We start from the raw sequence: 18,353 nt of genomic DNA, 5'->3' as shown, positions 1-18,353 counted from the left end.
TACCTTATAATAAAACATTACATATACCTTATAATAAAACAAAGTAACTCAATATCAAACAAGGTACATCAATAAACACTCAATATCTGCTGATTATAAATTAAATACACTACTAAAATCCCATAAAAAACATTTACACACTCACTTAACTACAATTTGGAATACTACAAGACAACAAATATCATAAATTTTCAAGTCATTTAAATTTAAAAGTGCAGTAACATTAAGATTTTCTAAATGTTAAATCATATGGTTTTTTTATCATATATTTATTGTTCAAAATGATGATCAATTTTCTAAAATAATTCGTTCTATGATTAAAAACCTAGTTAAAATTGAAAAAGACAATAAAAGATACTTTAGTTAGTAACCATTTAGAGATAGGTATTGGAGGCTGTATCTGTTAAGGAGACCACCTGTACATGTAAAATAATGCCTATTTTTAGAGTGTCAATGTAAACACAGTCGTGTACAATACACTGTACATGTATGCCCTTTGGGTTTGATATCCAAATTTGAAATCAAACAGATGATTTCTAGATGATAAGAGGGAGAAAACAACTGATATAAACACACGATATGTTACAAAGATAGTATGTACATAACATTTTCAGTTAAATACAATAACATTAAAAATTTAGAAATTAAAAAAATTTAGAAATTAAAAACAAATCTATCACTTGATTTATTAAGCACAACTTTCAGCATCTGTGTACAGCAGCTAGTTTTATGGCCTTGGTTTAATTTTACATTTATCTGTTCAAATGACCCTTTTACACTGAATTCAGAGTGTACAATAGCTAGCCTGTTGTGGGGTTATATAAAGTCTTGGGAGTGTACAGTAGCCTGCTGTAGGGTTATATAAAGTCTTGGGAGTGTACAATAGCTAGCCTGTTGTAGGGTTATATAAAGTCTTGGGAGTGTACAGTAGCCTGTTGTAGGGTTATATAAAGTCTTGGGAGTGTACAGTAGCCTGCTGTAGGGTTATATAAAGTCTTGGGAGTGTACAGTAGCCTGTTGTAGGGTTATATACAGTCTTGGGAGTGTACAGTAGCCTGCTGTAGGGTTATATAAAGTCTTGGGAGTGTACAGTAGCCTGCTGTAGGGTTATATAAAGTCTTGGGAGTGTACAGTAGCCTGCTGTAGGTTTATATAAAGTCTTGGGAGTGTACAGTAGCCTGTTGTAGGGTTATATAAAGTCTTGGGAGTGTACAGTAGCCTGTTGTAGGGTTATATAAAGTCTTGGGAGTGTACAGTAGCCTGTTGTAGGGTTATATAAAGTCTTGGGAGTGTACAGTAGCCTGCTGTAGGGTTATATAAAGTCTTGGGAGTGTACAGTAGCCTGCTGTAGGGTTATATAAAGTCTTGGGAGTGTACAGTAGCCTGCTGTAGGGTTATATAAAGTCTTGGGAGTGTACAGTAGCCTGCTGTAGGGTTATATAAAGTCTTGGGAGTGTACAGTAGCCTGTTGTAGGGTTATATAAAGTCTTGGGAGTGTACAGTAGCCTGCTGTAGGGTTATATAAAGTTTTGGGAGTGTACAGTAGCCTGCTGTAGGGTTATATAAAGTCTTGGGAGTGTACAGTAGCCTGCTGTAGGGTTATATAAAGTCTTGGGAGTGTACAGTAGCCTGTTATAGGGTTATATAAAGTCTTGGGAGTGTACAGCAGCCTGCTGTAGGGTTATATAAAGTCTTGGGAGTGTACAGTAGCCTGCTGTAGGGTTATATAAAGTCTTGGGAGTGTACAGTAGCCTGCTGTAGAGTTATATAAAGTCTTGGGAGTGTACTGTAGCCTGCTGTAGGGTTATATAAAGTCTTGGGAGTGTACAGTAGCCTGCTGTAGGGTTATATAAAGTCTTGGGAGTGTACAGTAGCCTGTTATAGGGTTATATAAAGTCTTGGGAGTGTACAGCAGCCTGCTGTAGGGTTATATAAAGTCTTGGGAGTGTACAGTAGCCTGTTGTAGGGTTATATAAAGTCTTGGGAGTGTACAGTAGCCTGTTGTAGGGTTATATAAAGTCTTGGGAGTGTACAGTAGCCTGTTGTAGGGTTATATAAAGTCTTGGGAGTGTACAATAGCCTGCTGTAGGTTTATATAAAGTCTTGTGAGTGTACAGTAGCCTGCTGTAGAGTTATATAAAGTCTTGGGAGTGTACAGTAGCCTGCTGTAGGGTTATATAAAGTCTTGGGGAGTGTACAGTAGCCTGTTGTAGGGTTATATAAAGTCTTGGGAGTGTACAGTAGCCTGCTGTAGGGTTATATAAAGTCTTGGGAGTGTACAGTAGCCTGCTGTAGGGTTATATAAAGTCTTGGGAGTGTACAGTAGCCTGCTGTAGGGTTATATAAAGTCTTGGGAGTGTACAGTAGCCTGTTGTAGAGTTATATAAAGTCTTGGGAGTGTACAGTAGCCTGTTATAGGGTTATATAAAGTCTTGGGAGTGTACAGTAGCCTGCTGTAGGGTTATATAAAGTCTTGGGAGTGTACAGTAGCCTGTTGTAGGGTTATATAAAGTCTTGGGAGTGTACAGTAGCCTGCTGTAGGGTTATATAAAGTCTTGGGAGTGTACAGTAGCCTGTTATAGGGTTATATAAAGTCTTGGGAGTGTACAGTAGCCTGTTGTAGGGTTATATAAAGTCTTGGGAGTGTACAGTAGCCTGCTGTAGGGTTATATAAAGTCTTGGGAGTGTACAATAGCCTGTTGTAGGGTTATATAAAGTCTTGGGAGTGTACAGCAGCCTGCTGTAGGGTTATATAAAGTCTTGGGAGTGTACAGCAGCCTGCTGTAGGGTTATATAAAGTCTTGGGAGTGTACAGTAGCCTGCTGTAGGGTTATATAAAGTCTTGGGAGTGTACAGTAGCCTGCTGTAGGGTTATATAAAGTCTTGGGAGTGTACAGCAGCCTGCTGTAGGGTTATATAAAGTCTTGGGAGTGTACAGCAGCCTGCTGTAGGGTTATATAAAGTCTTGGGAGTGTACAGTAGCCTGCTGTAGGGTTATATAAAGTCTTGGGAGTGTACAGTAGCCTGTTGTAGGGTTATATAAAGTCTTGGGAGTGTACAGTAGCCTGCTGTAGAGTTATATAAAGTCTTGGGAGTGTACAGTAGCCTGCTGTAGGGTTATATAAAGTCTTGGGAGTGTACAGCAGCCTGCTGTAGGGTTATATAAAGTCTTGGGAGTGTACAGCAGCCTGCTGTAGGGTTATATAAAGTCTTGGGAGTGTACAGTAGCCTGTTGTAGGGTTATATAAAGTCTTGGGAGTGTACAGTAGCCTGCTGTAGGGTTATATAAAGTCTTGGGGATTGTACAGTAGCCTGCTGTAGGGTTATATAAAGTCTTGGGAGTGTACAGTAGCCTGCTGTAGGGTTATATAAAGTCTTGGGAGTGTACAGTAGCCTGCTGTAGGTTTATATAAAGTCTTGGGAGTGTACAGTAGCCTGTTGTAGGGTTATATAAAGTCTTGGGAGTGTACAGTAGCCTGTTGTAGGGTTATATAAAGTCTTGGGAGTGTACAGTAGCCTGCTGTAGGGTTATATAAAGTCTTGGGGATTGTACAGTAGCCTGCTGTAGGGTTATATAAAGTCTTGTGAGTGTACAGTAGCCTGTTATAGGGTTATATAAAGTCTTGGGGAGTGTACAGTAGCCTGTTGTAGGGTTATATAAAGTCTTGGGGATTGTACAGTAGCCTGCTGTAGGGTTATATAAAGTCTTGGGAGTGTACAGTAGCCTGTTGTAGGGTTATATAAAGTCTTGGGAGTGTACAGTAGCCTGCTGTAGGGTTATATAAAGTCTTGGGAGTGTACAGTAGCCTGCTGTAGGGTTATATAAAGTCTTGGGAGTGTACAGTAGCCTGTTGTAGGGTTATATAAAGTCTTGGGTGTGTATATATACAGTAGCCTGTTGTAGGGTTATATAAAGTCTTAGGGAGTGTATATATACAGTAGCCTGTTGTAGTGTTGTGTACTTCATGGATTGTAGTGTTGTGTACTTGAGGAACATGAAAAGCAATGTCACCTACTACACTATGCATGGTTAACATGCACCAGCTCCACATGTCAGAATATGGTGTGTAGGTTCAATCACCTGTTCCACAGAATATGGTGTGTAGGTTTAATCATCATCTCCACAGAATATGGTGTGTCGGTTCAATAATCTGATTCACTTTGGGTTATTGTGTCATTTCTACAAAACTGTACCACTGTCTTTAAAATATTATCACAATAAGAAAATATATGTCAATAACAGTTATGATTTGTTCTAAGGCACTCTTTTTAGAAAGGAGAATGGCACATTGTCGGTTGGGGTTGTTTGGAATTTGAAGCTCAGAAAAATTCATTACATCCATTACTGTCAAATACTACAGTCAACACTGCATCCTGTGCCCTCCTCACAACCTCTTATGTTCTAGAGCTATCAAATTGATGGCTATGGTTGTCACATAATCAACCTTTCTGTTGAAATACATTCTATAGCATGCACACAACATAAAATACAAATATCTAGATATACACTACACTACAAAATCATGAAAATTGTTGTTAGATTTTGCCATTTCACTGAATCAATGTTTTGTCACAAAATAACATGTATAATAAGATCATGATTTCTTTCTGATTTCTGAGATAATCACTCAACCATATCTTAGACAATGCATTAGGCTGGGAACTTAGTTACAGAAAACTCCAGGCAGGAACTCATCTGTAGAGTTACGTCCCTTTGTTTGACTTAAAATAACCCTGGCAATCTATCCTTTGTAATGTAATGGATTCTTTGTGATATAAAGACATGGGATGATCTTTTGAGATACATAGTTCGGGATTTTATGTTATGATCATATCAACATTGCACGTCGGGCTAAAAATAGAAAAAAAATGTACGACACAAAAATATATAGTATGTGAAACACAAACTGGAATGGTACATAAAACCCATGAAGTTGACCGTTCTGGACACAAGACACAATTCCCAGTCCAATTTCTGGTGTGGTCAGATGTCCTTCTCAGCTCAGACATATATCCCTCCATTGTACTTTGAATAATACACAAATGAAACTCATAATTCACAACTTTTTAAAAAAAAAAATCACTTTTTTCATCGCTTGGCAACACATGTAAGAATTTCCTTTAGTTGAAAGACTGCAGCAATATACCATCTGTTCCGTGCTTGGCACTACAGATGACCGGTAAGACGTGGTCCAGTAGTTGTCTTTACAGACAATCAGCATTATAATTTATGTTGAGTAAGGTCTGGCTGGATCTAGTACCTGCCTCAGTACAACGGAGTCAAAAACAGGTCTGTACAATCACATAGGTGTAAGGCTTAAGCTTGACCATTGGTCATTATGTAGTGAGGTACACATTCAAGTGACCAGCAGTTTTTTTATTTGTTTTACTTTTGTTAATTAAAAGCTATGGTGATCCCTGACCACTAGACTTCCGCCGCCTTCTGTGGAAAAATCCTGATGGCCACTTCTTGAGGAGAGAGAGTGACCATTTTCTTTTATGTCAACTGTTGCTGACGTGTACGACACATGCTCCGGCTCGACCGGTACAGAGACCAGCCATCTGTAACACATAACACAGCAACAATAAGTTTTCAATAAGGAAAGATTATGTTTAACAGAAATCAATGTTTAAATAAAGGAAATCATACCCTGAATAAGAAGTTTTACCTACAATAAGAACAATTTGTATAATTAACATGTGAATCCTTCAAAAGGAGGTATTCAGTATCTACTTGACTACAGTAACTGTCGGAAGCACTTCGATCAAAAAACAAGATATACTAAATTAAGAAATACATTGAAGACAATAGTATTCCGAGGTAAATCATCTGTTCATGTTTTTGTTTACTGTGTGCGATGTACCTACTATACCATGAACAGATGATTTAATCAGGTTCTGATAAAGACATATCTATAAAACTCCCAAACTATGTAAGTCACCTGTTGAGAAATGCTTACAGTATTGTTTTATGAAACTTGTATCTGATGTTAAAATCTAAAGTAATCTGATGTTTATATGTGTAAGGATTCTTGTCATACCTTAGACCATTCATTGCTGGCTGAGTCATAACATTCCACATCCTGGAGGTACTGCTGACCGTCGTAACCTCCCACGGCGAAGATTTTGTCTCCTAGTACACACACACCAACTGCGTCGCGTGGCGAGCTGATGGTGGCGATCATTGTCCATTGGTCAGTTTTGGGGTCATACCTAAGGTAAAATGTACAAGTATATAATATATCGACTGCTGACCACAGTAATGTCAAGAAACATTCTAATACACAATATACACAATATATATCAACTCACAGTAAACTTCGTCTTTTTGATCGTGCCTCTAAACAACGATTAGTATCTATAGCCTAAATCAAGAACATTGTTATCAATATAAATTTATTTGACAACAATGTCGATGCACTTAAAATTTAGTGCAAAAATATCTAAACTTAAGACATTTTTATACACTTAAATAACCCAAAGAATTATCTTAATTAAGTCAAATTCAGTGTTTAGATTTTTTCACATTTTACAATTATAGGTTTTTGTTAAAGGCAAAGTTATAACCAAATAGAAGTAGCTTACAAACAGCTTGTTGTGTGTGTATAAGTAGATGAGAAGTAGATGAGGAACACATAAGAATAAAATTTGAAAAAAGTCAATTGGTCACAACATGAATCCAGTAAATTTGTCCGTCTTGACATAACTGGACCAGCTAGGAGTCTACTATATATATATTGTTTATCACAGATTCAATAATATACCTTTCTGCACACTCAAATCGGCAGCAGGTCGGATTGGTGGCTGGTGCCTCGTGACCCCCTACAGCATACAGGAATCCCCCTCCTGTTGTGACTCCTACACCGCCCCGCCGTTTGGACATCGGCGTACAATGCAGCCATTTGTTGGTGTGAGGATCAAAACACTCCACCGTCTTGAGACATGAGCTTCCGTCCCTACCTCCCACCGCGTACAATCTGGACAAAGTGAATCAGTGACAATAAGCCATATGATGCATTTGAACAAATGTCCACATAGACAAAATAATCAAAATACTGCATAATGTATCTGACTGTATCTTTATTTACCGACTCCAGTCTATATATCAACACTCCAGACTAATTGTACATGACAACAAATAATTCCAAAGTACCTTTATATTGTTACATGCCCAAGTCAACTTCTATAATGTTACGATTGTAATTTATACTAATTCAAATTATAGTACAGAAAGCATCGAGGACTGAGGTCATTGTTTTGTCCTTGTGGTAACTTTGAAACTCTGAATAGATACAAAGGAATCGGTTTTACACGCGACAAACACACAAATAGATTTACTACTATACATATTATAGTACGGGGTACCTTGGAAGGTATACTTACTTGCCCATGAGGACAGCCACCCCTACAGTACTTCGAGACGTAGACATGGGGGCAACATAACTCCACTGCCTTGCCTGGGGATCCCAACGCTCAACTGTGTTAAGATAGGACCAGCCGTCATGTCCCCCCACGGCATACATTGGTCCCTCCAATACTCCAACACCTGAAAAAGACAGGTATGTCATTCAAACACTGATAATCACATAATAACATCAACATAATACTCATCAAAATACAGAAGTGAAACTATTATTGTACCCTGAGATTTCGGTATATTCAGTATTCTACTGTTATGAGATATATATATATAACTTAGCAACACAAATGACGAAAGGAAGGCAACTTTTTGACTCGTGCCCTGACCGGGCCTCGAACTCACGATCTACGGTACCCAATCACCTAGCCAGAAATACCCGCAGCTTATACCGCTGCGCCACATCGGCGTTCTTCAAAAAGAATGTTTCAATGGTGCAGTAATGGTCGGCCCGATACCCTGCCATGATCATTGTGGAAGTTGTCTATAAGATGATATGAATACCTGGATCGCAATGTATATATATAAGAAATTGAAATCTGTCCTTGCGAAGGTAAATGTATAAAAAATAACAAAAAAACAGACTTTGCCGCAAGGCCTTTCTGCCCTCTCAGGCTTCTTCAGGCGGACTGAACATTTGTACGTTGCTTAATTTTATGTACACTGTATATCGCCTTCAGAGTCTATAATCATCTTGTGTATCGTCTACAAAGCACATAATCAATGATTTTTGCAGATATCTGAATTTTTGAAAAATGTCATTTAGCCACCAGTTAAGTCTAATGAATACTACAAATACTAGAGTAAGGAAAATTATCTAAATTTGACAGTCTTAAACTATAGACCAAGATACAGCTGGCATAATACAATCAAAACAGGAACACTCCAATTCAATTAACTTGTTTTTACTTTGAATCTTTTATCTTATTAGCCTTTTTTATTAGTTTTAGATCTGATAACGTCCATTCAATAAAGGAGAGTAGCCTTTATAGGCAGATGGGCTTTATACAGAGGTTCATATTCTACAATGAAATGTGACTTGGGAAGCCAAACAGGCAGCATTTATACTACAGACAGGTTTTAGGAAGGAAATAGACAACCACTAGTGCATTTCATGGTCTTTAGAGCCAAAAATTACAATCTTCCTAATCTTTTATATGTGTATAATTTTTTCCGAGGTAATACTACTAATATAACAATGAACACCACTTTGCTAAACTGTTATGTATATGTATACCTACCTAAACCATGTCTATGTGTTGACATAGGGGGCATGAGACTCCAGGACTTTTTCTTTGTATCATAACATTCAACAGTGTTAAGGGTCTTAAGGCCATCCCGTCCTCCAACAATGTACAGCTTATCTTCAATTACAGCCACGCCAAACTGGAGGCGACGCCCACTCATGTTGGCTACTTGTGTCCAGTTGTTGGTCCGAAGGTCATACTTTTCAATAGTTGTTGCACCTGTAAGCAATAAGTAAAAACAAGGAAATTAAACAGTGTTTTGAAATAGTTTGACTGACTGAAGATGCAACAATTATCCTTTGACATTGCTCACTGGAGGTGTTATGATAAAAAGGTTGGTATTTTTAGTTGTTTTATGACCGTTTCCAGTTCATAGTGTGATTAGAAGTTAAAATGGAATGCTACAAGAGCTGTCTCTGTATTGTCTAATTGTGTGGATGTTCAAAGAAATGGAATCTAAGTTCACGTTAAATATCCCCCTAATGTATTATTTGCATTTGAAACATGTGATCAGAAAACAAGGATTTGGAGAATGTAGCTACCTCGAAGTCTGCATATGTTTTTGCTAAAAGAAGCCTTTTTACAATGTAGACTGTGCAATCACACAGTTGTTATAAATATTGTTAGAGGTACAACCAGATTAGCGATGGAGATAGATGGATCATCATCAGGCTGACCTGTCACATGTTATAACTTTGTTTTATTCAGTATAAGTAAATTTGACCAAACTGTGTGGTCACCGTCTGAAGAGTTAATAAGAGCTATGACTAGTACATGTATATAGCTACATGTCCTTATAAAGTTTTTCCTTTACCAATTATTGTAACTATATACCCATATATGGTTTTTCCAATTACTAAGTATCATAACTGTGCCCTTATATGGTCTTTTCCATCATCATATAACTGTATGCCATTTTATGGTGTTGTTATCCAATGATCACAATTTTATGCCCTTATTAGGGCTTTCCAATCATAACTATATGTTACCATATGGTCTGTGTTTACATCATTACTGGATGCCCTTATATGGTCATTCCATTTAAGAACAGTATAATCAGTGTAATTGATGATCTTTGATATGGTTTGATGGGTACCCCGGTATATGGTCTGGAGATTGTAAGACATGTTGGCCTTTATAGAGTGAATAAGGAGCATGGACATACAGTCAAACCTCGATGATTCAAACTTCGTTGATTCGAATTTCTCGCTGTATCCAACTTTTTGCTTGGTCCCGAATTTTCTCACTATATAACACTACTAACGAAACTATGTATGATTCGAATTTTTATAAATCGAAGTTTTCGGTGTATCAAACTTTTTTCGTGACCCGTTAGCTATGATATTATAGGTAATTGACATCTCATGATTCGAACAAAAAATTCACCTGTACTGACCACTGGACAGGTGTTTGTCGTGACCCCTGCGGCAAGATTTCACACCTCTCCCCCAAATGCCCTGACTGACAATAGGGATAACGATAGCGTGTGTTGTCACTCCCGGTCATGGGGTTAATTAATAATCAGACCAAATTGATAGATAAAAGGTGTATTTAGAAGCCATGACATTTAATCACTCCGGTAAAACATTTCGGTAGTCGCCTCTGATAATCTCCCCCGCCATTGAAATCAGCGGTCGGTGAGTAAATTTTACGGAACTGTAAAACAACCGGACCAATTTTAAACACAAACAGTTAGCGATGGCTTCACTCATATTCAAAGTGTCACGTTTCAAACTTATACACAAATATCCAAGTAAATCGATTATTTGTCATTCAATCATGCATTCTCCAACCGATCGGCATTCCGTATTTTATATGCACATAACGTAAACGCACGTGTCTTTAGCAGAAAAGCCTAACGACTTACGTAAGTGTGCATTGTACTTCTTTTGCTTTATCTGTTAAACGCGATATAAGTGTTTTGTAACCAATACATATTTTGTTTAATTAATAAAATGCTTAGGTATAATTAATGAAAAGAATTTTTGTTTTGTTGTGTTTGAGGTATACATTAACTAAACTTTTCGATGTGAGCCTGACAGGCGACGATCAACACGAAGACACTGAGGACATGTAACGTTAACAGATATGGTCATTATCAAGAAAACATCGATCTATTGTCAACCATGAATAATTCAAAGTCCCGCTGTTTCGAAGTTTTTCTTTTAGTCCCTTGAACTTCGAAACATCGAAGTTTGACTGTAAGTTACATGTTACCTCTATATATACCTGGTTACTTTACATTCTCTCCTACACTATAACTACTACCTCTATATACCTGGTAATCTTACATTCTCTCCTACACTATAACTACTACCTCTATATATACCTGGTTACTTTACATTCTCTCCTACACTATAACTACTACCTCTATATATACCTGGTTACTTTACATTCTCTCCTACACTATAACTACTACCTCTATATATACCTGGTAATCTTACATTCTCTCCTACACTATAACTACTACCTCTATATATACCTGGTTACTTTACATTCTCTCCTACACTATAACTACTACCTCTATATATACCTGGTTACTTTACATTCTCTCCTACACTATAACTACTACCTCTATATATACCTGGTTACTTTACATTCTCTCCTACACTATAACTACTACCTCTATATATACCTGGTTACTTTACATTCTCTCCTACACTATAACTACTACCTCTATATATACCTGGTTACTTTACATTCTCTCCTACACTATAACTACTACCTCCCACTTTTCTTCCCTTTTTACTTCCTGACACCTTTTAGTGCTAGGTCAGGAGGTCTGTGTCATTTTGATTGAAACTGTTAATAATTGATGAAGGAGACACTTTGTATAATTAATGTTCGTGAGCACAGGCAATAGTGTTAGACAATTATTACATTAGGAAACAACCAGATGTTTTATTTGTTAACACAGAGGATCTGTAAGCTACCGGTACTGGGTATGTTAATTTTCACTGGATGTCTTAAAGGCATTAGTACTATGTTTCAGTGTTCAAAAGGCGACTAAAATAAGAATAAAGAACATTTCTTTACCAACCATCCGGCACAAGAACCTTGTTAATTGACAGTTAACATAATTGAAGTCATACGATCAATGACATTCACATGAAACATTTACGTTCAGTTTTAGGTAAACAACTATAATGAATTTAAACAATACCTTACATTGTTTTGTTTTTACTGTCATGATTGTAATTAAGGAGATAATGACGATTGTTTTCTGCCTGCTCATTAATATCACACTGATAACTATTACCTAACGACTTTCTACATACATCAAGAGTACCATTATCTGTACAAAGCTCGTCTCACATTGTATACCACGTTACCTCACACTAACGTAAGGGGATGAGTTTACCAACTGGAACCTAAATTGCAATATACCGACATTTTAACAAATAGATAAATTTTGTATTGCAATATTTAAAGGTAAAAAAATTATAGTTTGAATTAGGCTTTGTATTATAGTAAGCATTGAAATAATCATTATAATGAAATATGTTAGACTCCCAGAAATAATATTTAACCCCCATAGCAACCCTCAAACCAGATATTAGACCCCTAGTACACTTATAAAGGAGTTTACTGATGCCTTTCAACACAATGCACTAAAAACCTAACATTCAGAAACCAACGCCGATGCCGATGCAGGGGTGAGGACAGAGCTCTGCCTCTCTTCAAGAGGAGAGCAAAAATTTGCATTCTTGTGTATTACTCAAGGTAAAGGAAAGTTCCATAGGTTTTCTAATCACAAACTTAAATTTATAAAAATTAAAACAGACAATGGTTTTTTGTGAGGATAATGGGAAAATGGGAGGGAAAGGCTCGTTAGGTATTTTGTAGTTAGAAAACTGAACAAACTTTCAAACTGAAGTATATTATTTGGCAAGTCTTAATTTTTCTTAACATGTCTAATACAGAATTTCTAGAGTTAAAATTTCACTCAAAACTCCTGGTGATTTATTTTACACTTAATGTTACAGGAACTAAGGCTCTTCCACAACGATAGCAGTCGGAACAAAAGCACTACCACCACTCAGGGAAGACTCAAGAGCACTAAAATCTTACTAATTAGTCCATATTAGAAAAGTGTGTGTGTTAGAGGGATATACTTGGTTTACATTAGCTTCCTTCACCAGGCCTGAATATAATAAAATAAAATAAAAATCATGGTTTTCTCTTTGAATAACCAGCCTTGGCATTTCTGACTTCGAATTATCTCCCTTGGCAACATATTCATCTTTCCTGTATAAAACCACCAGTAGGTCCAGACTTAGACCCATTGATTTTCTTCTTCTTTTCTCTCTTTTTTATTGTACTCTTTTTAACACTCAAATCTAAAGAAACGTTTAAAATGGACTGATGAAACATGTATTTTATATTTCTTTAAACAATAACTTTATAAGATTTATCAAATTGGGCACAGAAATAATAATGTATTTTACATCATATTTTTTGAACAAGTGTAAATTTTATACAGTTCATATTACTTAAACAGAAAACAGACATTGCTACTGGTGAAGCAATCTTAGAAAATTCATTAAAATTGACATGTGTCTTACCATCCATTACAACACAATCTTTAATTTGTATCCAATCACGATACTGGAAAATTGTCAAATTTCAAAATGTAATATTACAGCATCAAACCCTTTTAAGATATTACAACAATTCATAAAGAATTTCCATCCTAAACAAACAATTTCATTTCTTTTACTCAAATTAAATAAAGAAAAAAGAGCTAAAAGAGATTAATACACTTGAGAAACTGCCTTACTACAAAATCAATGAAATGAAGTCCCATAACTTTCTATAGAATCAACATATCACTGTATGTCCTTTAAGTTTAACTGTGTTAATTTCTTGCCTACACAGACTGGATTTCTTTCTTCAAAGAGGATGGTAGTCGATTGTAACTGCCATCAATGGAGGAGTAATAATACATTCACCTCTATGACATTCTCACCTGCCGACTTTAAAACCATGTACATGTCGAATATACCCAGGGTCTGCCCCCTACTGACACAAATATGGATGATTTAATCTGTTATCTCAGGAAAATTCAAAGACAGACGGCCAATTAATTTCTTTTCAAACTCACTAGTCTGACGATTTTATAGACAGAAGCATCCACGTAATTATCCAGCAAAATAAAAAGCCATATCCCTGGAGGCCAGTATAAAGTTATATGGAGCTAGGGCAGGAAAGATTAGCTCCCAGTTGTACTCCCTGATTCCTAATTACCGACAGCCAGGTAAGATGATGGAATGGTGATAAAGGTCAATAACTGATAGCCAGACTGACATTAACATCACCACATCTGTCTCAAAAAACTACTACTGTATACATCCACAAATAAAACCTTCCCTTAGTCTGAAAAGGTCGGTAAAAGTCATTTAAGTTCGGAGAAGGCTTATTTGAGAACAATTTTAGCTTATTATTTTTAAAATTGATGATTTTGTAAAATGAAGGAGGCTTATCTGTGAGCGGAGTGGCCCCATGGCTACATGTTATAATATCATAAAATATCTGATTTATCTCCCTTTATCTCCCTTTGTTTTTAATGCTATCCATAAATATTGAATAATTGTTTCAAAGCTTTGCTCTTATCAACTCTAATTTCTGGTAAAGAAACAATTCATAAAAGCAGTTTACAAATTTCATAGAATGGAATCGTAAATTACAGAATTTTCAATCAATATTGCGTTTGACGAAATTAGTCATATTGACAGAGTAATTTAATCATTCTTTCTTACAAATATAACTATTCATATCTTTTAGAAATTTTTGTAAAAGATTTTCTGTTTGTCCTGAATACACATGAATTAACGTAAGGAGAGTGTTGTCCACAAGTGGTCAACCTGGACCCAAAGATTTGAACAATTCCACAACACAATACCTGAGACCAGTATTTATGTAGCATATAAAGCTAAAATACAAATGTACAGTTATTTAATATGAAGCTCAAGTGGATTTTCCTGTTCTGCCTATGAAATTTTACTCAGAAATTCAAATAACCCACCTTTGATAATGCCAACAGAAGGAGACATTAAAAAGCACAAATTTTGGTTTTCAGCCAAAAATAATCTGACATTGCTATAAATAGGAAAGTTCCAAGAAAATTCAAAATGGGCAGGGATAGGGGATGTATTGGCCACACTGCCTTCTCTATTCAGGTGACGAATCAGGGCTGAAGGCATTATGTATAGAAACATGGAGTGTAAATGACAAGCCAAGGTGATAGACACACAAACCTATAAACAGACAAAATAGTTTTATCTCACAAACGAATGCCATCAAACACCTCTACACCTTCCGCCCACACACCTCTTTTATAGATCGTAAACTGGAGTTTGTAACATGCCATATTGATTCTATAAATTTTTCATGTTGTAAGGCGGTGGTGCGGTAGGATGACTATGGTTTCCAGGTTATGTCACAATGGTGATGTGTCACAGGTGATGGACCTTACTGATTTAGGAATTTTTCAGGTGAATCGAGTCAAAACTAAACACAACTGCTATTTTGTACTGAAAACGCAGATCTACATATAACACAGGTTTGCTTTAAAAAAAAAATAAACTGAACAGGGAGGTTCAAAACTGCTTACCACCTAACTCTGCACTCTATAAAGCAACATGTAACTTTCAAATTACCATATTTTCCCTCAAATAAGCCCCCTCCATTAGAGTAAAAGTTAACCATATTTATCCTAAGTAATTTAGCACTATCCCATAGTGTGAAAGTTTATCATATTTATCATGCCCCCCTCCCTTAGTGTGAAAGTTTACCATATTTATCATGCCCCCTCCCCTAGTGTAAAAGTTTACCATATTTATCATGCCCCCCTCCCTTAGTGTAAAAGATTACCATATTTATCATCCCCCTCCCTCAGTGTAAAAGTTTATCATATTTATCATGCCCCCTCCCTTAGTGTAAAAGTCTACCATATTTATCATGCCCCCTCTCTTAGTGTAAAAGTTTACCATATTTATCATGCCCCCTCCCTCAGTGTAAAAGTTTACCATATTTATCATGCCCCCTCTCTTAGTGTAAAAGTTTACCATATTTATCATGCCCCCTCCCTTAGTGTAAAAGTTCACCATATTTATCATGCCCCCTCCCTCAGTGTAAAAGTTTACCAAATTTATGCCCCCCTCTCTTATTGTAAAAGTTTACCATATTTATCATGCCCCCTCTCTTAGTGTAAAAGTTTACCATATTTACCATGCCCCCTCCCTCAGTGTAAAGTTTATCATATTTATCATGCCCCCTCCCTTAGTGTAAAAGTTTACCATATTTATCATGCCCCCTCTCTTAGTGTAAAAGTTTATCATATTTATCATGCCCCCCTCTCTTAGTGTAAAAGTTTATCATATTTATCATGCCCCCTCCCCTAGTGTAAAAGTTTACCATATTTATCATGCCCCCTCCCTTAGTGTAAAAGTTTACCATATTTATCATGCCCCCCTCCCCTAGTGTAATTTATCATTGCCCTCCTTTCTGCCCCTCCTTAAGTGTAATTTATCATGCCCCCTCCCTTAGTGTAAAAGTCTACCATATTTATCATGCCCCCTCCCTTAGTGTAAAAGTTACCATATTATCATGGATGCCCCCTCTCTTAGTGTAAAAGTTATCATATTTATCATGCCCCCTCCCTTAGTGTAAAAGTTACCATATTTCATCAGCCCCCTCTTAATGTGTTAATTTATCATGCCCCCTCTCTTAGTGTAAAAGTCTACCATATTTATCATGCCCCCTCTCTTAGTGTAATTTATCATGCCCCCTCTCTTAGTGTAAAAGTCTACCATATTTATCATGCCCCCTCCCTCAGTGTAAAAGTACCATTATTATCATGCACTCCTTGCATTACCTCATCTTAGTGTAAAAGTTTACCATATTTATCATGCCCCCTCCCTCAGTGTAAAAGTTAACCATATTTATCCTAAGTAATTTAGCACTATCCCCTAGTGTAAAAGTTTACCATATGTATCATGCCCCCTCCCTTAGTGTAAAAGTTTATCATATTTATCATGCCCCCTCCCTTAGTGTAAAAGTTTACTATATTTATGCCCCCTCCCCTAGTGTAAAAGTTTACCATATTTATCATGCAACCTCCCTCAGTGTAAAAGTTTATCATATTTATCATGCACCCTCCCTTAGTGTAAAAGTTTACCATATTTATCATGCCCCCTCTCTTAGTGTAAAAGTTTACCATATTTATCATGCCCCCTCCCTCAGTGTAAAAGTTTACCATATTTATGCCCCCTCCCTTAGTGTAAAAGTTTACCATATTGATGCCCCCTCCCTTAGTGTAAAAGTTTACCATATTTATCATGCCCCCTCCCTTAGTGTAAAAGTTTACCATATTTATCATGCCCCCTCCCTCAGTGTAAAAGTTTACCATATTTATCATGCACCCTCCCTTAGTGTAAAAGTATACCATATTTATCATGCCCCCTCCCTTAGAGTAAAAGTTTACCATATTTACCACCCCCCTCTCTTAGTGTAAAAGTTTACCATATTTATCATGCCCCCTCCCTCAGTGTAAAAGTTTACCATATTTATCATGCCCCCTCCCTTAGTGTAAAAGTTTACCATATTTATCATGCCCCCTCCCTTAGTGTAAAAGTTTACCATATTTATCATGCCCCCTCCCTCAGTGTAAAAGTTTACCATATTTATCATGCCCCCTCTCTTAGTGTAATTTATCATGCCCCCTCCCCTAGTGTAAAAGTTTACCATATTTATCATGCCCCCTCCCTTAGTGTAAACGTTTACCATATTGATGCCCCCTCCCCTAGTGTAAAAGTTTACCATATTTATCCTTAGTAATTTAGCTCTATCCCCTAGTGTGAAAGTTTCGTACTATATTCAGCCTCAAATAATTCCCCTCCCCTAGTGTAAAAGTCAAGTACTTTATTTATCTTGAAATAAGTCCACTTCCCTGGTGTAAAAGTCTATAGCAGTATTAAATAAGCCCCCTCCTAACTGTAAAAATATAGTACAATATTTCTCCTCAAATAGGCCTCCTTTCAAAGCATAAAAGTTTAGTGAAAAAAAGTTTGGAGAGAGCTTATTTGTGAACCACTTTTAAAATCAATGATTCTACAAAATCTACAAAAATGAAATATGTGGCTTATTTGTTGGTATAGGGACTTATTTGTGGATAAATATTGAATAGTGCATTAAACAGAACCACAGTTAAAAAACATTACATGACATTTCTACTGGTATGCTGTTTCAGAAATTTGTTTTTTCAAAAGTTAATGATTTTATTGCTTATTGACAATCAACATATGTATTTCCAAATCCTCATAATTACTGAATATTCCACCTAAGTTTGTAAATAAGATGACCCATTACTCCTTAAGAAGGGTTTGTTTCCTCTACATTGTTGTAATTCTTGGAGCCAGCTGTTTTTGCCAAGCTTTCATCATTAACTTTACATGTTTCTCTGGCACACAGTCATTGCTTCACTTTTACTTTCCAAAGGTGCCATCAATTGGCCATTGTTTTTCACGCTGCCTGCAGACAAGTTTCCAAAATTATTGGAAAGCAAAATTAAATTCTCCATGTCTGTTCATTTTCATCATGTCAGTGTAATCGTCAGTTCAATTTGCCTACAGTGGCACTGCAAGAGGCTTGGCAGACTTCTCTGATGGAGAAATGGCACATTGTGCAAA

The 18,353-nt window shown here is 36.6% G+C and overlaps 1 protein-coding gene across 2 annotated transcripts in view; it reads right to left on the bottom strand.

Annotated features, from left to right (window-relative positions):
* The window catches only part of LOC117329300 (kelch-like protein 5), an 83,704-nt gene that overhangs the window by 3,631 nt on the left and 61,720 nt on the right, over positions 1-18,353 (bottom strand). For both annotated transcript variants that reach the window (XM_033887186.1, XM_033887187.1), the window contains exons 7-11: positions 8,659-8,883; positions 7,384-7,546; positions 6,765-6,977; positions 6,042-6,213; positions 28-5,562 (exon numbers count right to left, since the gene is read on the bottom strand). In XM_033887186.1, the coding sequence (XP_033743077.1) occupies positions 5,503-5,562; positions 6,042-6,213; positions 6,765-6,977; positions 7,384-7,546; positions 8,659-8,883 (833 nt within the window). In that variant the 3' untranslated portion in view covers positions 28-5,502. The remainder of the gene's footprint in view (positions 1-27; positions 5,563-6,041; positions 6,214-6,764; positions 6,978-7,383; positions 7,547-8,658; positions 8,884-18,353) is intronic.

The sequence above is a fragment of the Pecten maximus genome, chromosome 6 (assembly GCF_902652985.1).
Source record: "Pecten maximus chromosome 6, xPecMax1.1, whole genome shotgun sequence".
In the NCBI taxonomy this organism is placed as follows: domain Eukaryota; kingdom Metazoa; phylum Mollusca; class Bivalvia; order Pectinida; family Pectinidae; genus Pecten; species Pecten maximus.
The sequence above is the reverse complement of the archived record's forward strand: the minus strand, read 5'-3'. Positions and strand labels throughout refer to the sequence as shown.